The 23,555-nt window shown below is 48.3% G+C and overlaps 2 protein-coding genes across 3 annotated transcripts in view; one reads left to right on the top strand and one right to left on the bottom strand.

The window, feature by feature from the left end:
- The window catches only part of FBXL2 (F-box and leucine rich repeat protein 2), a 126,033-nt gene extending 106,077 nt beyond the window's left edge, over positions 1-19,956 (top strand). Inside the window, exon 17 of the transcript XR_009261576.1 lies at positions 18,531-19,956. The gene's annotated coding sequence lies outside the window, so the exon portion shown is untranslated. The remainder of the gene's footprint in view (positions 1-18,530) is intronic.
- The window catches only part of UBP1 (upstream binding protein 1), a 51,472-nt gene continuing 29,196 nt past the window's right edge, over positions 1,280-23,555 (bottom strand). The window contains exons 5-16 of one of the 2 annotated variants that reach the window (XM_058729272.1): positions 23,276-23,382; positions 20,813-20,965; positions 20,602-20,712; positions 20,063-20,170; positions 14,732-14,835; positions 12,815-12,869; positions 12,469-12,562; positions 9,471-9,561; positions 8,619-8,734; positions 6,107-6,249; positions 5,335-5,386; positions 1,280-3,020 (exon numbers count right to left, since the gene is read on the bottom strand). In XM_058729272.1, coding sequence (XP_058585255.1) covers positions 2,983-3,020; positions 5,335-5,386; positions 6,107-6,249; positions 8,619-8,734; positions 9,471-9,561; positions 12,469-12,562; positions 12,815-12,869; positions 14,732-14,835; positions 20,063-20,170; positions 20,602-20,712; positions 20,813-20,965; positions 23,276-23,382 — 1,172 coding nt within the window. In that variant the 3' untranslated portion in view covers positions 1,280-2,982. The remainder of the gene's footprint in view (positions 3,021-5,334; positions 5,387-6,106; positions 6,250-8,618; positions 8,735-9,470; positions 9,562-12,468; positions 12,563-12,814; positions 12,870-14,731; positions 14,836-20,062; positions 20,171-20,601; positions 20,713-20,812; positions 20,966-23,275; positions 23,383-23,555) is intronic. The other variant, XM_058729273.1, reaches the window with a different exon arrangement.

The following is a 23,555-nucleotide window of genomic DNA, read 5'->3' as shown; positions in this document are numbered from 1 at the left end:
AAAATCTTAGAAATCAAGTTACACCAGAACTATTCAAAAATTGTACACACTTAAAACTCAGATCAGTAAAGTGTTGGCACCTTTCAGACTCATAATATAAAAATGAATAAACCATAGCAATGCTTAAGTCAGAGGGTTTTATTGCTATAATCTTATGGCAGACAAATCTGAGCAAAACCACTTTCCCAACTCAGACCTTCCTAATATTATTTAAAATCTGATAAGCTCTACTTTCCACTCTGGGCTGTCCACACGTGTGATATTAAGACTAGAAACCCGTCACCACCCTCACATTGTAAACTTCAGCGTTCACGGCAGCTGATGACCCTTCCTAGCGACCGCTCCCCACAACGAAGAGCACAGAGCTCATGGGAGGCTGCGGTGGGACAGCAAAGCCGGGGCACTTGTCTCCCCCAGACCAGCAGTCGGTCAGAGGGACCGGTCAGGAGCATTTAGGGTACAGTGGGAGAGAAGGCAGTACCTACGCGACCCCTTAAGTCACTTTAACAAGGTCTCGGAATAAGCGTTCGAGTCCTGATGACTTCAGCGCCCGAGGACACATCCTCTGGCATTCCCTGGCCGGAAGTGTGCACACACCACAGCAGTTGTTTAAAAATACATTTATACCACTTTGGCGGCGTGACTGTGGAAGGAAGCTATTTAAGTAAACAAAGAGCAGGGAACACAGACTTGCTTCGGTGATTGTAGTCTCTATTTTAAAAATTCGCATGACCAGGGCTTTCTATACATGGGCTCTCTTGAGCCAGGGCACAGCCCACTGGGGTTACTGGCCTCCCTCCTCAGTGACCTGTGACCTCATTCAGGAGAAGCCCAGGTGAGGTTTCCCAGAGGCGCGGGCCGGGTCCGCTTCCTCTCCGTGTGGGGAGCAGTCGATGGAAAAATCTGCCGCATCAGCTTTGAGAAAACAGACCGAAGAGAAAACCACACGACGGGCCTCACCTCTCGTAACATCTGGACTTCGGTGTGCTCAGCACATGCCCGGAACCCCTCAATTCTGGACTCGAGGGGACACGGTCAGGAACTAGGGTTTAAATGAGACACGCGTGTGCAAAACAATCGGAAAACATTTATTTTACTGAAATGTATACATCCTACTATTAAAAAACCAAAGTAGCAAATTTGCTGGTGCCATAATTTAACCTGCTTCACTGGGACAGACTAATTTTCAATGCTGCTTGGTAGAATTGCAAGTTCGATGAGCTTTTAAAGTGTTTTCAACCCCATTTCTAACACCTGATGAGGAATTCGAAATAGCACACAGCATTAAATGACATTTATTGTTCCGTGTATCTTGAGACTCAAAAAGGAATGCTAAATAGACAAGCAGGACTCTAAAAACAAGAGATATGCTCACTTCTTTCCCAAGTGATTGGTACAGAAAACATGTGTTCATACAAAAGCAAAGGGAGATGACAGAAAGGAACGTTCCCCCGCTTCAGGGTCTACAGAGTTACAGATATTTTCAAACTAAAGATGAAAGTATTTAGAGACCGTGCGTCTTAATCCCCTTGAAGAATACAACACAAACCGTCAAAGCTTTTTACCCACTGAAGTGGTCTGTCTTCTGGGAGGGATTTCAGAGTCCAAATTACTCCTATTTCTGCCCGAACAAAGGTAAGAATCAACACGTTCAGAACCAAGACAGCCGGGCACGTGGACAGAGGCGCTATAGCTTAAAGGGGAGCCGAAGCTTAAAAACACGGTCCGCCCCACCACAGGTTTCACAGGCGCCGCCTGCTGGTGCGCGTGGGGAGGGAAGCGAGAACGAGGAGAAAATCGCAGAAGCCGTGGACTCCCTTTGAGAGACAAGCATTTGGTTTTGTGGAAGACGCACCCTTTTTAAGAAAAAGAGGCCATCGTGTGGCGTGGCAAAAAGCCTCTTAAATAATCACCACAACGTTTACCATGATTGTACCAGAGCTCAATATCTCAGAAGCGTGGGCAATTTTTACGGCACAATTTAGTGTTTCATCTATGACATCTGCTTTGCCGCGATAATTTCAACTCATTGGTAACAAAGACCCCTCAGCGGCAAGTCAGAAAACTACCATAGTCTTCCCCCTCCCCGGGGCACCTGGTTCCACGGTCTGGGGTAGGGCTTTAAAAACACAAGGACAGGACGGTTCAGAGCGAGGAGGGACGGGGTGGTCGGAAACAGGGAAAGGGAGGAACGCCACATGAGTTTAAAAGGCATGGGGGCTTCAAAAATAAAAACCAGAAACAAAATGCTAAAAATGGAAGCGGAAGCAAAAAGGTTTTTCAAGAAATCTGTGACGAAGCAGAAACACAAAAGTCTTTGTACCTATTAGGATTTACACTGATCCTCTCACCAAGGTACTCTTGATAATGCAGTTTGCTTCACACCCGCCTTCCCGGCTCGGGTTTTCCCCGATCTGGCATGATCCCGTCACACACACCCTTACGTGATTTCTTCCGAGAAGGTGCCAAGACTCTTACCTGACCACCAATCACGGTGTCAGCACGTGGCCTCTGCAGACAGACTCCGTGCTGGTTCCACGACGGCACTGTCCCCCACCCCCGCCCCGGGTCGGCATAAGGTTCAGGCAATAAAAGCCGAACTGGCACAGAAAGGTAAATGCCCACGGTACGTGTTTACATTCATTGCCAAACCGCATACAGTGTAAAGAGCCAGCAAAGGCTGCTTCTAGAACTGTACCTACTGGCCTCTGCCAGAGACGCAGGCAGCCGGGCCTGCGCGTGGCCCCCAGAGCTGCACGCGTGCCGTCCCGACGTGCTCACTCTCACGAGGATGCTTGGCTATGGCAGTGACAGTGAGGAGATTCGCCTCTCATACAGCTCATTAGAAAGGTCATCTTGTGTTTTCAATATGAAACATTTCATACGGTAAAATCCAATCCCAAGACTTCTTGGATTCAGTCTTCACACACTTTTAAGCGTGACTTTATTTGGTACTGAATACAGTTCAGACTAAGTAAGACATCACTTCAAAACTATGTGGATACCGTCACCATTCTCTGCTGTGGGAAAAGGAAAGGCACGTTACACACAACTCCTTTCGCCAGGCCTAGGAGGATCCAGACTATTAAACCGAAACTCCTAGAAAGCTACACCCTCCCTTCCCAGTATTTCTGGAGAAAAACACGGACACCTTCCCTTTGATTTCGCTTTTTAACATCCGGCCCATATGCCCGTTGGCGCCCTGTGCCCATGCTGCCGGGCAGCTCTGGGGTGCTTGGGGGATCCAGACCAGGAGCCAAAGTGACGGAAGCAAGGGGGCGGGGGCTGGCGGCAGAGCAGGTGACGACACCGTGCCGGGCCGGAGAACGGCCACTCCACACAACCCACACAGACCGAGGGCCTCCGTCCCATCTTTTCTGGAAGTAATTTCTTAGCTCCTCAGAGGCCTGTCTGAAACATTCTGAAAATATTGCTACTTTTGTCTGATGGCCTAGTGTGTCTTAGGAAATAGCAAGAAGCGGTACAGGCATTCATCAAGGAACGAAAGAAACTTTCTCGTGGGGACGAAAGTCTGAGAAACAGGGTGAGACTGGAGGAGACGGCCCGTCACGTCTGACACGAGCAACAGCCATGGCCGTCGTGAGACCCAAACATACAACTGGACTACGGCTTTCCTGTCGTAGACGATTTGAGCTCCGCAGGGGAAACGCCGCACAGCTTTCCCCGCGAGAGCCGAGCGCGGGAGCAGTGGCCCGAGGTGCCGGGACAGTGAACGATGGAGCGAGCCAGCCTGGTTCAGGCTACCCTGGCGGTGGCTGACGGCAAACGCAAGGCACCAGCACAGGCGAAGTCATCCCTTCGGTGCTGGTGTGGACTGTCCCTGCAGGAGTGACTTCCAGGAAAGGGGGACACAGGAAATCTCGGCTCTCCGGGATACAGCTAAGGCTGGGTTCAGATCTTAACCCACCAGACTTATTTTAAAAGTCTCTTCTTCACATACTATCATTTTGCATTTAGAAATCCCCTCCTGGGCGTCTGGGTGGCTCAGCGGGTTGAGCATCTGACTTCAGCTCAGGTCATGATCTCATGCCTCGTGAGTGCGAGCCCCGCGTCGGCCTCTGTGCTGACAGCTCGGGGACTGGAGCCCGCTTCCGATTCTGTGTCTCCTCCTCTCTCTGCCCCTCCCCTGCTCACACTCTGTCTGTCTCTCTCAAAGATAAACAAACATTAAAAAAACAAACAAGCCAAAAATCCCCTCCTTTAACCCCCCAGGTGGAACTCACCTGAGCCCCCTCCAGGCCCTCCTTCCATATCCTTTCCCTAAATGACCGCAATCATTTCCACAGCTTGCAGCCACTGCTGATGTGCCGAAGGCTTCCAAATTACATCTCAAGTCCAAGCCTCTCCCGCCAGCCCCAGACGGGGACAAATCACTGCCAAGTTGACCTTCCCGGCACACCTAAAACGGGACTCTTAACCGCTTCCCTGCAGTCACTCCTGGCTCTCTCCTGGGACCACAGTCCGTCTGCCCAGCGGCTCTTACAGGAGCCACAACTGCCCCTCCCCCAGTGTAGAGCCCAGCAGGGCCCTGCCCATAAATGTGTCAGACTCAGGTGACCTCTCCTGCCTCCAGCTTCGCCCCATTCTCATGTCTCCAGAGATGCAAGAGTGGAAGAAAAACCAAACTGCATTTACACAAATACTCCTTTGTTTAAACAACTGCACTGACTTCCCAATACGTTTCAAACAAAATCTGTCGTGCCCAGGTCCTACACACCTGACCAACACCTCCCACTCTGACTCCACCTGGTTCACGGGCCTCGCACGCTGCGTGGCCTTCTCTCAGGTTCGCACGCACCCTCACATCGCCTTGGGGGGTTCCCCAGGCGGGCAGCTCCCCTCACTGCTCCAGTCTCAGCATTATGGACACGACACCCCCTCGCCCAGCCGCTCCATGTTCCCCAACCCAGCTCCTCCCAAAACACAAGCACCCCTACTTTCCCACTCCTTCACGGCACCTACCAGATTTCGTAATTATGTGCATCTGTCGGCCAATTCTGGTTTGCTTTCCGCTAGGAGTTCCATGAGTCTGCTTTGGTCAAGACCTTTCTAGCACCAAAAGCTGTCTGATACAAGGTGCTCAGTAAAATGTGGCTGAAGTTTTTTTTCCCTAATAATCTAGGACTGACTCCTTTTCCTTATTTGCTAGTTTCCCTTACAACCACTGGAAATACTCTTGATTCGTTTTTATAAATCTTCTTAAAACTCTTAAAGCCAGCATTTTCAAAAGTAACCACACAAGAGGACAACTGATTACAGGCACACGCTTTCATGATTCCAGCATTTTGAGACACATGCACTCATGCAAAGTACCTTTTACTGTGAAGAATAAAAAACAACTCTCATCTTGAAAGTTCTGAACCATCTAGAAAGATAAAGCAGATAAATGATTAAGATCCAACTGTCTTTTCTGAGCTGATTAGAAAAGAGTAAAATTAGAAGCTACAGGAAAATGTCAGAATCTATGTATTGTTGCACACAGAACTCAGTGGTGTAAAAAAAAAAAAAAAAAAAAAAAATGCCTTCACGAAGGCAGTGTGAAGTAGTCAGAGTTTACACCTGCTGCACTGGGCAGGACCCCATGCTGACGACGCTTGCCCATGACGAGCCCCTGAGACATCGAAACAGCTCATCTGACCCCCTGGGAGCTCCCCCACCCCCACCCCGGGCCCTGTGAATAATGACTCTTAAGAGAAAGTCCTGGTGTAAGCACTCTTCTATCACCTACTTGTCACTGAACACCAGGGACACAATAACCTTAATGTTTTTAAAAATTAGTCATCAAATAGTGGACAAAAGGAAGATACATCCAAACGCCTCCCTGCATAAAACGGGCCAAAGCCCTGCTAACCCCAAAGTTCCCCGGTGAACGTCTAAGGGGTGAGGGGTGGAGGTGCCTGAGCCACGGGTCTCCTGGATCTGTAGTCCTTATGTCACCAGGAGACCCAAACTCTTGTTATAAATTCTTACAGCTTTGATCCCAACTCCGAAATTGATTCTCAGGAGTACTTGCACAAGAGACCGCAGGATTTCCCATAGTTCTTCCACGAGACAGAGAAAGTGTGCAAAAGCAAGTTCAAGTTACCTGGTCGCTAACAAGAATGTGAATACCGGTGGGACCCTGTCTGTAGACCTGGTTAATTTGGTGGAAAGGAATATTAAACACCAATGCAAGTTTTCGAGCAACTTCTGATGCAACCATTTCTTCCAAGTAGATCGCATGATAAACTGAAATAAAAAATAAGAACAGCATTTTAGCAGTAATCTTTGATCTGTTTTCCACCTCATCCATAGGAAGATCACCCTTTCAAAGTAGTAAAAACGATACATATACAAATTAAAAATGGGAACTAGTATTTCTTTCCCCCCCATTACTACCTGCTGAAATCTGATACTGTAGGAACTGTGCTGGGGCTCCTAGCTGGCTCAGCTGGTAGGGTGCACGGCTCTTGATCTCAGGGTCATGAGTTTGAGCCCCACATTGGGGGTGGAGATTACTTAAAAATAGGTATAGAATTTTAAAAAATTAACTATGCCGCACAAACAATGTAATAACCATTAACCGTAAACTGTACGAGAGGATCTGAGGTTTTCATTTTTCTTACAGGAATTAACTGCAAATGGGAACAGGGGACTTTTTGGAATGTTGGGACTCAAACTCAATAGCGGTAATGGCTGCAAAACTCTAAATTTACTAAAAATATCCTGAAATGGTTTACTTACAATGGAAGGATTTTATGGTATATAAATTACAGCCAAAGAGAGCGGTTTTCAAAACCGCCACGTGTTTCTAACAACATATAAGGAGAACCAACCCTGTCACTGTTCTGGACTCAGTGATCCTACTACTGGGAGTATACCCTAAGGAATAAAAGCTGCCCCCCGTCCCCCTAAAACCAATAACCGCGTAGAAGACCCACACAAACAGCTAGGGACGTGGACGGTGAAAGCTCCTGCTGTTTCCGAGTCACGGCCACGGGCTACCCAGGGCCCTGTGTCCCTGCCACGTGGAACCCCGCAGCAGCTGTCACGTGCACAACACCCAGTCCCTCTGCAGTGAGCACGGCCCCTGTAGGTCCCACTCGGCCACAGACCCCAGGCAGTGCTAGAACTTGGCTTCCCCGAACAAGGGGGTTTTCTTGTGTTTACAATAATGGAAACCTCTGCTAATTACACATTACAAAAAGCCTAGAATGTGGAACTACAATTAAGGAAAGCACAGAGCCGATCTAGGGCGGAGCCCCCGAACTACAGCCTGTGTGAGCCAAACCCTGCCCTCACTTGCTCTTTTCAAAACCACCGTGTGGCCCCATCCATCGCTACATACGGTCTGTGGTGGTTTTGGGGCCACAGTGGCAGAGCCGGTGGGAAAGAGATCCCATGGTCCACAAAGTGGAGACCTTTACTACCTGGCCTCTTATGAAAGTTTGCTGGAAACTTAGAAAACCCTTGATGAAGGGCTGAGATGGCCGCTGTTTCCACACATTCCTCCACAAACACTTTCCCAAGTATGACGGGCCTGACTCTGTATATGTAAATGATACACAAAATCTCGATGGTACACGGAGAGCTCCTTAGAATTTTATCCTGTCAGACAAAGACTTTCTTTCTTTAGTCTTAAAATTCACAGCTTTAAAGTCAAATGGAAAATGGAAAAGCTCACAAGAGTGAGGCTTTCCTTGGGATTTTTCAAACACAGTGTTTCTCAGAGCGCGACCCAGTATTCGGGTAAATGACTGCCACTGTGGATGCCATACTACAGTTCTCTCCGGAAAGTCTGGGGTGTGCTGCCCTTGATTTGGAATGTGGGAAGGAGGAAGTATTACCACACACCCAGCCTTACAAATGAGAAAACACATCCTTTAAAAGAACTGCGTTTGCTTTTAAGGGCCATACACAGAAGAGGAGAGAAGGGCCGAGATTCGTCTCTGCTCTACAGCAATCTCTTACACAAGTAAGGAAACTCTAGGCTGAGAAGCCCACCCATAATGGCATCGAGTGTGTTTACAGTGTCACAAGCACAGGGAGCCACTCAGCACCCAGCGCTGGCCAGCTGCCTGTCGGAGACAAGTCCACGTGCTTAGTACTGTTACACACACGAATCTTTGCACATGGGGTATTTTAAGCTCCGCCCCCCAACCCCCGCCAAGCCAGTCAGTAAAATAGAGGGAAAAAACAAAAGAGAAACCTTCCTGTTTTCTCACCAAGCTGCTGCCGTCATAGTCGCCATTTCAGTAAATGTGAGATGCGGGGAGGAATAAAGGCCAGCAAAACTCCAAAGAGCACTCGGGCTGGTCTCGCTTGTTAGGTACTTCTGGCGCCAAGGGCCACACACAGAGGAGACGGAGGTGTGGCGGAAACAGCCGACAAGGGCGGCTGGTGGCCTCCCGCCGCACCCCCCCCCCCCCCCCCCGACCCAGGCCGGGCCCCACACTGCCGCCTCTCCCTGCGGTCGGGACTCCGAGCGGCTGGGCAGTCTCGCCGGGACCAGGGTCACGGCCCTGCTCGGGGCCCTCCTGCTCCCACCGCAGTGTCGGAGAGGGAGGGACGGGAAGGCACGACGCCCTCGGTGCCCACCAGTGCCCATCGGTACCCACCGTAGGGTGTCCCGCCGCTGCCCTCGCCTCCGCCGCCCGCCAGCTGCTGCCCCTGCAGCGGGGAGCCGCTCGGCTGCTCCTGGCAGACATAGATGGTCAAGCGGGGCCTCACCGACCTGCAACCAGAAGAGGCCACTCGTCAGCCCAGAGCCAAATAACTACCGGAGTGTAAGCTCTATCTCCTTAGGAGGCTTTTCAGCGTTATTTCGTTACACGAAAGAATTCACGAAGAAAAAGGTAAAAACGCACCCCTCACACCAACTATCACAGGTGGTCTAATCTGATGGCCCAGGCTCTAAACCATCGACATGGTCTGTCAGATGCCGGTAAATTTAAGTTTTAAGATTAACTCGGCAATTTCAAATCATAAGATTCCACTTCAATGGAATTCTCGTACCACAAGTCTAGAAACAGCAACGACAGTAAATGGGCCTTAAGAGCCAGAATAATTTACAATTCCATCGTTCTCATTCACAATTACGAGTTTACATTCTAGCAAGTGTTCAGTAGTAGTCACCTGACCTTGGAAAACCACGGATTCTGTACCGCTCACCTAAACGAGAAGTCTGTGTTCTTGGAGACGAACCCAGTGGTCTTCAAGAACTCAGTTCCGCCCATGTGCATTCCTACCGTCTGACAGTCTACTCCGCCCCCGCCAGTGCCTGCCTCGTATCTGGGCCCACCCTGGGGGTGCACACAAAACGGTCTTCTTGCGAGCACGATGGGGCCCAGGCCCCGCAGCACACGGGCACGCGCCAACCTGCCACGGGAACACGTTCTGCCCAAATTCCCCACAAAGAAGGGTACGTCTTGACTTCAAGCAAACCGTTCCTTTTAAACACAGTACTTTACCTTGACTTGAGTGAATTATAGAGCCGAATGCCATCGGCTGCACCACAAATTTGTACTAAATCCTCCTTTGTCAATTTTAGTAAGTCGGCACCTGGAGAACAGCAAAAAGAGAGATTCTTCTCAGAGACGCGGAAAAAACAAGCAGGACTGGCCGCTTGGAGCACCTGGCTTCAACACAGTGAACCCCCCCTCAAAACCATCGCATCGTGGCCTCCATATCCCCGCACACACAAACTACACAAACACAAGAGTGAGCATACACAGTCCCTGTCCCAGAGAGCCTAAAACAAACGCTTCCATGTTCCAGGAGCCCAGCTGGGATGCCTGGGTGGCTCAGTCGGTTAAGCATCCGACCTGGGCTCGGGTCATGATCTCGCAGTCTGTGAGTTCAAGCCCCGCCCCAGCCAGGCTCTGTGCTGACAGCTCGGAGCCTGGAGCCTGCTTCGGATTCTGTGTCTCCCTCTCTGCCCCAACCTCACTCATGCTCGCACGTGGTCTCTCTTTCTCAAAAATAAACATTAAAAAAAAAAAAAAGAAAGAAAAAAAGGAGTCCAGAGGCCCAGAGGCGGGTGAATCGGATCGGTGAGCGGGGCCTTCCAGGGGTGTCTGGTCCTAGTACATGACTTCACTGCCCACCTTGTTTTGGCTATCTGGCAGTTGTGTAGATAAACAAGATTCTGACCCCAGATAATTAACCTTGAGATCACAACAATAATGTTTTATTTGACAAGAGGAAATGGAAGTCTCAAGTTTTGGGGACCCACCCAGTCACTCGAGATGGTAGCAGAGCAAGGACTCGGCCTCTTCGTATCGCAACACGCACTGTAAAGTCAGGCCCCCTGCAGCCTGTCGCCGCAGCCGGTCTTAACACGAAGCATGGCACAGAATTGCATGTTATACCTTAAGAACTAAGAACTCCCCCATAAATCACTGGTGAGCGTAAGTGTCACGGTATCCGAGATCTGCTTTAAAATATGACACAAAAGGGGAGAGGGAGTGGTAGAGAGCAAGACTGACCGAAGGCTGGGACGGTTACGTGGAGCTTCATCGTCCTCTACCTTGTGTGTCTAAATGTGTCCATGATCTTGCTCCCCCCACCCGCCCGCTATTAACACTCGAGATTTAGTTTATTGGTAGAATTGAAATGCCCTCTGGGATTAAGGCATGACTTCCCTGTAAAAAAGATCCACTTAGGTATGACACAAGATAAAGGAGTTACCTTTTCTATTTGAACACGAAAGCCTGGCAACTCTCCGGCTTATAAAAGACCAGAGAAGCCCGGCTCCGTGAGGCGCGAGCCCCGGTGGTGTCGCTGGACGGAGCGAAGACAGACTGGCGGCTTCCCGATCTCTCCGGGGCCCACAGCCGTGCCCAGAGACGCTGTGCGTGCATCTCCTTGGACGTGCACACGGAACAGGACGGACGCTCGCGTGCACAGCCTTTTCCGGAGGTGAATGCCCCGGGGCTCAGAGCCGGTGGCCTCACCCTCCTCCCCGGCCTACTGCCAGGAAGCTCCAGGGCAAGAAACAGCGGGCGGCCGAGCCGCGTGAGCGCCACTCACGGTGAAAAGAGCTCAAGACTCTCCAAACAGAAACTAAGGCCCTCCCGGGGTTCCCACTGCCAGGGCTTGCGGTATGTGCTTGGCTCTTCGTGTGTCTTCCCACGAGGGTTCCAGACGCATCTTCCCCACACACGCTAACACTTTTAAATTTCCAATTTCTCACAGATAAAAGGTACAGTCATACAAAAATGTGGCTACCAGCTAGCAAGACTTTCATCCGGTAGTTTCATTTTAAAGAGACAAGGAGCTACACGGGAATGACTGATCGTGCACAGCACTGCGGCAAGGGGCTGACAGAACAGAACCCGTCTTTGTGAAATCAAGCTCTCCCCTGGGCCAGGTGGGCGCACGCACAGGCCTGTCCTCTCCAAAGGCTCACGCCGTGGCCCCACGGCCCTGCGGGCGAGGCAGAGTCACCACAAGGGTACCGCGGCCCGGGGATTCCCGGGGCGTTTAGCCAGGGTATGGTACTTAGGCACAGGGTCCCAGGGCCACCGACGCCGGGGAAGTGCTGGTCCCGCCCCGTGTGGCGCATCTATCAGTGTCCCTCTAAAACAGGCTTCCTGCTGCACCGCCTGGAGAAAGCCCCGCTTGGCCCCTTCTAAGAGCCCGTCTGCGTAGCTCGCTCTGCAAGAAGACACTTAAGTGTACAAAAACCATACCCGAGTAGATTCACATCTCATACTACTGCACAGCCAGAAAGAGGAATAAACTATTGATACACCCACTCGGAGGGACTCAAGGGCATTACGCTGAGGGGCGGGGAGGGGACGCCAATCACAAAGGTCACATACAGTGTGATTCCATCTACATCACAACATTCTCAAAATGACAAAATCCAAGAGACAGAAAACAGATTAAGGATTGCCAGAGTAGGCACGGTGGGTGAGGGGTGCGGTAGCACGAAGGGAATCCTCGTGGGGCTGGTGTAACTCTGTATCCTAACTTCGGTAGTGGTTATACGAACGCACGCTTGTGATAAAATGACACAGAACCATACAGACTCATTACGCCCACGCCAATTTCCTGGTTTTGACGTCGTACTAAAATTATGTGAGAAACCTAGTGAAGGGCACACAGAACATCTCTGTACGATCTTTGCAACTTACTGTAAAGCAAAAATTATTTCAAAATAAATTTAATAGATTTAATAAAATGAAAAGCAATGCACAGAACCATATACACCTGTACCAAAAGGCAGGCACGTAAGACTGGTGAAGCCATGGACTGTACCGAAGTCAGTTTCCCAGTACAAGAGGTATGCAGGGTGTTACCACTGGGCAAGGCCAGGTGACAGGTACGCGGGACTTCCCAGTACGTGTTGACAACTTACTATGAATCCAGAATTACTTCACATTTTTTCTTAAAAATTAAGGTTAATGAAAGTCCAGAAACAAGTACAAAACACTCATGTACACACACGCGCACAAAACATACCTGAAAAATTGGAAAACAGTCTTGTGTAAGAAGAGAATCTGTTTTTGAGCAGCCATTGTTGTGTTTCCTGGATCGTGGCTGAAGGCTGAAGTTGCTATTAACAAAGAAAACGAACATAAACAGAAAAAACAATTCAAACTTAGTAAAAAATAATCCAAGTCCCTGGCATGTTGTGAAGAACATTTAAACAAAACACAGAAACCCTGCAAGTTTAAAGTCCAAGAAGACCCAAGAGGAGCACAGGTCTGACTACCCAGAGACCCGAACAATGACTCGCGGCCCTGGAAGAGCCTTAAAAACGCAGGACCCTTACAGCCTCTGACGGTTTCAGGACAAAGATACTTACTTCACTAGAGGGCTGTGAAACTCCATCTCCCTGATGATTTGGGGAAGAAGAATTGCTAGGGAGAACGGAAGGAAGGAAAGGAGGATTATTACACACATATTTTAAGTCAAGACGTTAAAGGGTGAATTTACCCTAACACTGTGGGACAGAGCATATAATCTGCAAATTAACAATGTTGGCACCACCGGTCAGGGAGTGAACAGGACGATGAAATTAAGCCAGGAGGCTGTTTAATTCACGCCTCCTCCTTCTCCAGCAGTTCTAGTAAGAACTTCCAGTTTTATGAAACATTCTCTCCAAGGGCTTCATGAAAATGAAGGCTACGCATTCATTTTAGTAAGGAAAAAAATATGAGAATCCAAGATGAACAATTTGAAATTAACTGCAAAACACACACACTTTACTAAGGAGCTACAAGAAATGGTATAATGACCCTAAGCCAACACGGAAAGTGTCCCTTAATTAACACATTTATCCATCATTAAAGACGGGGACAGTCAAGGCAGCGGAAGGAACAGACGGGTGCCGCTGTCCTCGGGTTCCTAAGGGAAAATGAAAGCAAAGGCAACTCCACAGAGAGGGTGGCGCCTTCCTGGTCCTGTGCTCTGCCTCCTTCCTTAGCATCTGTCCTTCAATCACTTCAGTTCTGACACTGACTGGTGACCGTCCTTCTGGACCCACTGGGATGGGGACGGCTCCCGGAAGGTGCGGGAGCCCACAACCCGCCCCCGACGTCATGACCGTCACGCCACCCAAGAGGACTCGGGACCGGGCTGTGACAGCAGAAGGGCCCCCACATGGGGACACACCAGTCCCTGGTCTCCCCGACGTTCCTCCTCTTACAGCGCAAACATCTACGAGCTGAGCTGCCCACCAGTCTACTCCTCTGCTTGTCTTCTCATCAGACCCTGTCGCAGACCGGGTCCCTGTGTTCCCTCAAAATGCGGATGTTGATCCCCACGCCCCACTCCCTGCATGACCGCACAAGGAGGCGGGGCTGTGGGGCAGGGACCAGGAAGGCGAGGTCCCACGGGCGTCCGCTCCATGGCGTGAGGACACAGGCGGCCGCCATGGCGGAGGGCCCCCGCCAGAGCCACCCAACCCCACGCTCCCAGCTCCACGACTGCGGGAGACGAGCTTGCACCGTCTCTAAGGCCCCGGGGGCTGGTGTTCCCTTCACGGTGGCCAGGGTGGACCGCGACGGACCGCGTCGGGGCAGCCAGGGTGGAAGGAAGAGAACCTCTCCCTCAGCAGTCTCCTGTAACTTTCCTTCCCAGCGAGAAGCTTCCAGCAACAGGGGACCTCCGATGTGACCCGCCGGCATGAGCTCTTCGGCAGAGGGCGCCTGCGGCACCCCCACGCACAGGCCCCAGGGTCTCAGGTGCAATCCCAACCGAGAGGAACATGGAACGAGTCCACTGTCTCCGGGTCTAAAACCACAGTAAGGTTTTAGAAACGGAAAGCTCTTCAAGTTTAAAGACTCACCAATAAAGGTAGTGTGTGTAGCAGGAGGGCAAAGGAACAGGGCAGAAAACAGCCCTGATATGGTGCGATTCAAGACCAATGTACGTCCTAAGAAAGGCAATCTCAACACCTGCAAGCCCGTTCCACCGTGGTAACTCACTGTCCTTCTCTATCCAGGACTCCACTAATGTTCCTTCTCTCTCACCTAGGATATATCTGGAAAACGCCCCCTTTCCTACAACTTCCACAGTTGTGAACGTGTGAGGCACCAGGGCTGAGAACAGAAAGGCCAGCAGGCAAGGAAGAGACGACTTTCCTCTCAAACCGAGGCGGCTGGACCCCACCACTAAAGACTTCAGATCCGTGTCAACGAGCAGACGCCGTCAACCAAGGAGGGGACGCGAGGGGGCACGGCCCGGGCCGCCCCGGGCGCACGCCGGCACGAAGCAGTACCTGTCTGGGACGCTGCACGTGCCCTGCTGTGGGGAGGTGAAGGCGGGCGCTGTGGAAGGGCTGCTATTCACGTAGGCTGTGGGGGTATCGGGCCACGGAGAGCACTAAGGACAGAAACAGAAATCAATTAGCGAGCTGCTTTTAGAAGTGTATGCAAGAAGTATTTCTGCAAGTCACTGTCTAGTCTGGCCAAATGCAAGGTCATAAAACACAAGACACTTGACACTCATCAAGGAACCTCACAGAAACATCAAATTTACTGCCGCGTGGCCTTTACGTGCCACCTGCGTCTATGCACTGACTCATCACAGGGAAGGCCTGAAGTGAGGACAGCAGCGAAAACGTATGCAGGCATTCGAAATGTACACTTATGCACAGCCGGCTTTCAAGACCCCTCCCCTTCCTCTGTAGCAAGGGTCTCGCGGGCACCTATCAAGGTTTAGGAACTGCAGAGGCAAGGACGGTTCGTAAGCATCCGACACGTATGGTGACCAGGACGGTGGCTCTGTCCCCCTAGTGCTCCTCTGCTCTCCTGCCCAAGCAGCACCCTCACCAGTACCCACTCGCCTCCCGGGTTCCTTTAAGGTTAACAGTCCCCAACCAAGCGAGGCAAGGCAGGCCTAGCATCGAAACACATCAACTGTGCACGGTGCTGCCTACGTCTCTCTACTGGTCTACACATGTCTACACACGCTTCTGGCTTCTCTTTTCTGAAAGGGGCATGGTGAACTAGGACAGCTTTCAGCCTAGGCACCATTCTGACCACAGACAGAGCAAAGACACAGACACGCGCCATTACAATTAGGAGAAGTGGAAAAGCTAAGTCAAAAGTGTGCTGAGCAGGTCAGGGCAACCAAGTAGGAGCTTCAAACCTGAGCAGGAGTCCACCTCACTCCCTGACAGGGTCCCTAGAATGAGTCCGTGGGAGGACGCCCTCGGTTGCCAGGCCCCCTTCGCAATCACCCTTCTCACGTTTTACACAAAAAAGCCATCATGTCTCACCACGGCCAGGGGACAGAAGACCCGCCCCCAAACAAAGCAAAAGACCAAAGATATCGGGATAAATCAGAAAGTACATGACTCTAAAACAATGCTTCTGTTTATGTCGGGTAGTTTTCAACTCCTTGCCTTCCAACACTTCAGGAATACCTAGCGTCAGGTGACACCTACTCAAGTAATCGACCGGATCATAAAAAACAGGTCACTGGGATTTGGGGCAAATGACTTAGAAGGAATTGCAAGACCTGAATGACACCACTTGAAGAAAAGTAAGCACGTCTAAACAAAGTTTCTAAACAAAGTTGCTTTTCTCTACAAAAAAAAAAAAAAAAAAAAAAAAAAAAAAGACAAATGTAGAATGTGACTGCGTTCCGCCCTGTCTCCTCCTTCAACAGGCATTTCCAATAACATTTCTATTTTTACATTTAACAACTGTTTATTAATAATTGTATACTTTGTTGTTTTGATAAACTGGTACCAACAGTAAGTAGCTGGCTGGCTCAGTCAGGAGAGCACACAACTCTTGATCTCTGGGATGTGAGTTCAAGCCCCACATTGGGTGTAGAGTTTACTTTCAAAAACATTTCTCAACAGACTTAAGAGCCTTATGGTCAGAGAAAATATTAAATTTCAGTTTGAATAAGTCTGTCATAAAGAAGTAATTAGGGTGATCGTTAAAAGATTTTCAGGCGTAAGAGTCTGTCGTATTGAGATGAAATTATTTATGGCAAGTGGAAGAGAAAACAGATCAAGGAGGAAGAATGGGATAAAATTTCAGGCGTAACTACAGAGCTCCATCATGAACTTTTTATTTAACATTTATTTCTTTTTGAGAGAGAGAGACGGAGAGGGAGAGAGAAAGCGAGCAGGGGAGGGGCAGAGAGAGAGGGAGACACAGGATCCCAAGCAGGCTCCCGGCTCTGAGCTGTCGGCACAGAGCCCAAAATGGGGCTCGAACCCACGAACCGTGAGATCGTGACCTGAGCCAAAGTCGGACGCTTCACCGACTGAGCCAGCCAGGTGGCCCCATCATGAACTTTTTAAATGAACAACAGTTGGGTGTTAAATTGCTACGGTATTTAAATTCGGCAGGATACACTTCAAAAAGCAATGTCATAGTTGTATCTTAAATCGACCACCCATTACGTGTCCCCTCAAAAATGGGAAAATTGACCAGAGTGTTCCAACTACTACCAACTTTCACAAAGAAATCTCATCTGCCCAGACAGCACCACTGAACTCACCGCATGCACACCAATTTCACTCTAAGTGGCCTTTTACGCATCAGTGCCCACTCCCCTGCAACTAGGCCGCTTCTCTTTCCAGCTCTCAAAGTAACACCGCCTCATCTTGCAGTCGGAGGAGCCCACCTGGCAGATCTAGCAAGTTCTAGGTGTCGCATGTTCACGGTCCTCTCCACTGCCTGGAAGATGGTTCCCTTGCCACACCATAAAAACTATGACCATGTCGCGTAACATGCACATCTAAATAAGGTAAACCGTTTAGTACTAAGTCTCCCCAAATCCGTTCATCACTGCCAGCTGTCTGAGGAAATGAAGCCATCAAAAGCTCCGAGTTAACGCGGCACAGTAATACGGCAGGGACACCAGATTTATGAAACCTCCATAAACACACCTATTTCACTTTTACACGAGGTTCCTTCACCAGTAGAAAAGCAGGGATGCTAACAGCTTACTTCTAAAACCTGCCCAATAAATACGAGGCTCGACTCACTGAACACCAGGAAACCAGTGAAAACCGGTCCTGTTGGGAGGCCTCGGCTTCTAAGAAAACGATGGGTGCCAAGTTCTTAAAAGGCCAGGCCGAATGAAGCACCAAGGCCCGCTCTCTATTCTATAGGTTTCTCTTGCAGTCTCGACTGGAGAGGGGAAGGGCATACCCACGAAGATCTTCACAATGGTTCTTCTGCCCTGTCGTGCTTCCCTGTCTTTAAGCAGCGGGGGGTGGGGGACACCTGGCTGCCTCAGTCATGAGAGGGTACGACTCTTGATCTCAGTACGCCACGCTGGGGGCAGAGACTACTCAAAAAGAAAAATCTTTAAAATAAAAAATAAATAAAAAATAAAAGAAAGCGGGGCACCTGGGTGGCTCAGTTGGTTCAGCATCCCGCTTCGGCTCAGATCACGATCTTACGGTTCGAGAGTTCTAGCCCCGCACTGGGCTCTGTGCTGACGGCTCAGAGCCGGGAGGTTGCTTCAGAGTCTGCGTCTCCCTCTCTCTCTGCCCCTCCCCCATCCTCTCTCAAAAATAAACATTAAAAAAAATTTTTAAATAAATAAAATAAAATAAAATAAAATAAAATAAAATAAAATAAAATAAGCAACAGTGCAGTGCCTACGTTCCTGAGGCAAGTCTGTAATTCATTATGGCTCCAGCAATACCTGGCTTGGACTGGTGTGGGCACGGTTTCAGTGCACCGTGAACAAAGTCCCTCCCCAGGTAGACCGGAAAATGCCGGCCCGTTTTAGACTGTAGACATTGGCAGCCTGATCTGAGCCAGTAAAACACAGCTCAGGAACAAAGACCAACAGACACATTAAAGGGGTTGTCGTGCAGCAGCTGTCCAGAGCCAACAGTAGGGCCTCTACTCAGCGTGGGACCATTTCAAACAGCACCTGGTAATAGGTGAGCCTGCCGTGCTTTCCTAACGAAGGCCAAGTGTAACTACCCAAGAACTGTAAGAAATGCTGGCCTGCCTTTGTAGGTACTCGCACGAATATACGAAACGCTGTGGGCTTTTTTACAGGGACTAATCTGTACCTTACTTTTTCTTCAACAGGTTTCAAAGAGGAGCTCTCGCCACCCCCTACGAGTATCTTAACCAAACTAAATACAGCCCAGGGCAGCAAGCAACACGCGCTAGGAAGATGTGAAATCCCAGGCCAGTGAACTGCTGACGTTTTGCATACTTTAGACTTAAGAGTCATTAATAATTTACCAACAATTCTACCACCTCCAGATTAGCTCCGGACTATAATAGATTTCCTCAATTTACGAGTTATCAGAACACATTCCTTTTCATTAAATAGTTTCTAACAAGAAAGGAAAAGCGACTTCAGTTACCAGGATCTCCCCAGAAAAGTTTACTAAGAACGATTGGTGAGTCTTCTGCTGGGAAATGCAAAGAAGATTGAAAAATATAAAACTGAAGGGGGCCCAGGGGACCCTGGGGAGGGAGCATATAGTTGTCCACACAAGCCTTGATCCAAATCAGAAAAGCCCAGTTAAAGAAAACGCATTATGTGCGCTCCCTATCCAGACATCCACTTTTCTGTTTTACTGCACAAAGAAGCACTTGAAATGTTTTCACTCAATGCTTTAATCTGGAAATGAGGGTCCTGTGATAAGGCCTGTGACTTTCATATTCTACAGAGAATTACATATACACGTGTTAAGAGTGAAAACGTCATGTCTGGCACCTTGATTTTACAAACACTGCCATGATGAATAGAGTAGCCATGAATACAGATGATGACAGTTACTTTTAAAAATTACCGAATGCTCTGTGTTTACATTTACTGCGGGTACCCGGTGATCTAAGTTTAAGTAACAGGAGAATGCTTTGTGGGCTGTTAGATGAAGAGCTGTGTTGTAAGATAAAGACATGCTGTGCTTAAGGTGACAAAGCCAAAACCCTCGACTGCATGTTGGGAGAACCAGGTCTCAGTGTAGCAAGATGCACTCGCTGTTCTGGCCCGAAGCACAAAGTCACAATGCAGGAGCCAAGAGGAAACACTGATGCAAAGACTTTTTTCTACCAGTGCTGCCAAACAGGCTTTTAAAAGCACAGACAGACACACATTCTTATACTACATGCAGGGAAATGTGACACAAAGTATTGCCTGTTAATGTCAAGCTTGCTGCCACCATTTGTCTAGATATCCATTGCATTTTCTTATCAGTTATACACATGAGAAAGCAAAACCTTTTTTAATTACACAAAAATGGTTAACTCTTTTACTAAAGAAAGTATTTTCAATTAATTTCAATGCTCTTGAAGGAAGTGTGTGTGCAAAGGAGAGATAGGGAGGGAGGGAGGAAGGGAAGGAGGAAGGGAGGGAACACATTTCTGAGTGTCGTTTTTCCTTCCAAAACCACCCAATATGGTCAACTTTGTTTTAAAGTGTTAGATTTAGGAAATTTTCCTCAGTGAGGAACAAACAGAAAGCAGGAAGTCTAAACAAAAGCAAATTAAATCAAGACAAGGACATCAAAAACAAATTTGGCTTTACTTTTCGGTGGAAGTTGATCCTATATCTAACACTGCACAAGGTTTCCTGCACAATGAGAAGAGAAGCAGAAGTCCCTTACACTGCCTCGCTTTGCCAGAGAATCACCGTAGTCTGCTGGCAAAGTCCGCTTGCTGGACTTTTTCTGCTCATGTTCAACTGCATCTTCAATTATAGGCTCAAGCCTCATCTGGACAAACACCAAAGATTGGGATCAATGTCTTTTCATTATACAAAGAAAGATCTAATACCCTGTTTTATGTCTCTGCAGTCCAATTAAACAAATGTATGACTAGCAGGATTCCAAGTTAAAGAAAATGCAAAACCCCAGCAGTGACAAAAATCAGACATTCTAGGCCCCGACTTAATCTCTTGACAACTTTCAAGGTTTGTAAGGTCTGTTTCTGAGACCTGATTGGGATTTCAGCATCTTCATTCCGGACCCCACCCGGGAAACTAATCTATTAAAATCCCCCAATTTAAATGAAACATCTTCCCGTTATGCCAACCCACCGCCCAGTCTTCCCAACCCTCTGTAGCGAAACCCCTCCTCAGAGTGCTGCTACGCAGACTGCTGCGTGTTTCTCTTCAGAAACCAGAGCGCTGCTGGGCGGGCGTTACCTCCGTGAGGATAGTAGTATCGTAGGACGGCTGGTACTTTTCCTTCTCGTGAGCGGTTCTCTTCTCCATCTTCTCTCGGTCCGTTTTTTGTTTCCTGTCTGCACCTTTAGGCTTAAACACAAAGCAGAGGGTTTCGTCCAGCAGGCTGAAGACGGAAAATTTACAAGCAACACCGGGCCTTAGTTATTACTAAAAGCCTACTTTCTCTTACCTTAAACACTTTGATTTGGCAGCTAGCGGAGTGTAGATGATCCGTGTATTCTCCGTTTTCATTCTGCTTAAAGGTGTCCACCTGGATCCTGAAAGGCACTCCCTTCTCGCCTCCGTGCTTCCGGGGAGTAAATTCTGTGCTGATGCAGTGCACCTGGAAGACAACTCAAGCTGAAAGGGACTCAAAGAACCGTCTACGGAGTCCCCTTCTATTTTACTCCTTCTTGGACGTCCTGCCACAGCCATAAATTCAAGATCTTTTCAAACCAAGCCCCGCATATTAGCCAGATGCCTGTCATGAATTTCTCTGTATGGCTCTCCTCTCACGAATCCAACTGGGCCTTTCTGGACTTTCCCCAGTCCAACGCCTCCTGTCCTTTAATGCAGGACTTGTTCCCATCACGGGTACTCTTCTACCTCCACTCTGGACTGAATGGTGCTCTCAGACCCAGGGTCCTCGGCCTTGCACACGGCTCGGTCCACGGCAACGGACACCTCACCGTTGAGAGCTTCTGTTTGTCCGCCCTCTCCCGCCACCACCTTGTCCAGCCAGCCCATCACCTTACTGCCGGGCCTACATACGCCAACTGTGAGACCGACCACCTGGGCAGTGGCCACCTTCCCCAGAGCCCACTACTCACCCTGCCTGTGTGGTCTAAACTCCTCTGTCAGCCTTCAAAGTGCACTGAGGACAATGCTCATTTCCCACCACTTCTGTTCCTCTTCCAATACCAGTACAAGGCCAGCTAATATGAACCATGTCCCTAGTGATTATTAGCTGATGGGAGATACTATTTGGTAGGCCACAAAAACACAAAAATAGTAAAGATTCTTTACAGTTCACACAAATGAGAGCCTACTTAGGCTCATCAGCAATTAAGCAATTTCCCTTTCTACATGAAGATTACCTAACTCAGTTGTTTTAATAACACCATACACAAATTTGAACAGAGAGGGTATAAAAATTACTACTAAGTATATTTTACACATATTATATTTATGTTTTTAAAAAACTCATCTCTTAGGGATACAAATGGGTGTTTAGGGTGAAATGAAATGCCTGGGAGTTGCTCTCAAGTGCTCCATCAATAACAAAAACCAAGGAAACTACTAGTAACTGTTGAAGCCAGGTGGTGGATACACTGAGGATTCATTCTTCTTCTCTTACTTTGGTGGGGGTTTGACATTTTCAATATTAGAATGTCTTTAAATAATGGCAGAAGGAATCTTGAGCTGTACACTTTCTTCAATCTCACCCTTTAATTTTTTTTAATTTTTTTAAGTAAACTCTATGCCCAACGTGGGGCTCGAACTTAACAACCCCAAAATCAAGAGTCGCATGCTCTATGGGCTGAGCCAGCCAGGTGCCCTAATCCTACCCTTTTAAAAACAGCAGCTTTTGGGGGGTGCCTGGGTGGCTCAGTTGGTTAAGCGTCCGATTCCTGGTTTTGGTTCAGGTCATTATGTCGTGATTTATGAGTTTGAGTCCCAAGTTGGGCTCTGTGCTGACAGTGCAGAGCCTGCTTGGGATTCTGTCTCCCTCTCTCTCTGCCCCTCCCCTCGCTTGCTCTCTATTTCTGTGTCAAAATAAATAAAAATAACCTTAAAAAAACAAAAAAACAAAACACCTTTTGTTTCGAAGGGGCACATGCATCCCAATGTTTACAGCAGCAGTATCAACAATAGCCAAAGTATGGAAAGAGCCCAAATGTCCATCGATGGATGAATGGATAAAGAAGACGTGGTATATATATACAATGGAGTATTACTCGGCAATCAAAAAGAACGAAATCTTGCCATTTGCAACTATGTGGATGGAACTGGAGGGTATTATGCTAAGTGACATTAGTCAGAGAAAGACAAAAATCCTATGACTTCACCCATATGAGCACTTTAAGATACAAAACAGATGAACGAACATAAGGGAAGGGAGCAAAAATAATATAAAAACAGGGAGGGAGACAAAACATAAGACTCTTGAATACAGACAACAAACTGAGGGTTGCTGGAGGGGTTGTGGAAGGGGGGATGGGCCAAATGGGTAAAGGGCATTAAGGAATCTACTCTTGAAATCATTGTTGTACTATATGCTAACTTGGATGTAAATTAAAAAATAAATTAAAAAAAACCCAGGAGCTTTTGTTCAAGAGAAATACATCTTACGAGAAAAAGAAGTTTTAATTAGAAGTTTTGATTAGTGTTATTACCAATGGTAAAAGTACTTTGAGTAGTAGGTTAGTCTATAAATGACGGATTTAGTAGGATAACCCCAACTTCACTTTATGCACACACGTATACAGTTATGTGTACGTAGGTTGAAAAACATACACATATAGAAGACATTATAAGATAGTTTACAAACAAGCATTTAAGGAAGAGAACACTGTGTGTGAAGAATTCAAGCTCATCTGTGGTCCTTCAGATGACCAGGCTGGTGGACTTCTGATAAGGTAAAACTCCAAACCTGAATGAAAGCAGACGTGCGCTTTGCAGGGTCCCACAGAAATTCAACCGCATTTAACTGGCTTGGATTTGTCCTGGTGTCAATTATTCCCACAGACATTGGAATATCTGTATTTTAAGAAGAAGTTACACAGAAACTCATCTACTACAAATCACTGAAAAGCTTACAACTTAATATCATTATGTGCAAATGAAATCATTCAACACCTCCACGCTGAACCTTTTCCTTCAACGTTCCCATGGTCAACCACACTAACACCCAAGCCCGCCCAACGTGCACG

Source organism: Neofelis nebulosa, chromosome 5 (assembly GCF_028018385.1).
Source record: "Neofelis nebulosa isolate mNeoNeb1 chromosome 5, mNeoNeb1.pri, whole genome shotgun sequence".
NCBI classification, from domain to species: Eukaryota; Metazoa; Chordata; class Mammalia; order Carnivora; family Felidae; genus Neofelis; species Neofelis nebulosa.
Note: the sequence above shows the minus strand (reverse complement) of the source record. Positions and strands in the feature narration are given on the sequence as shown.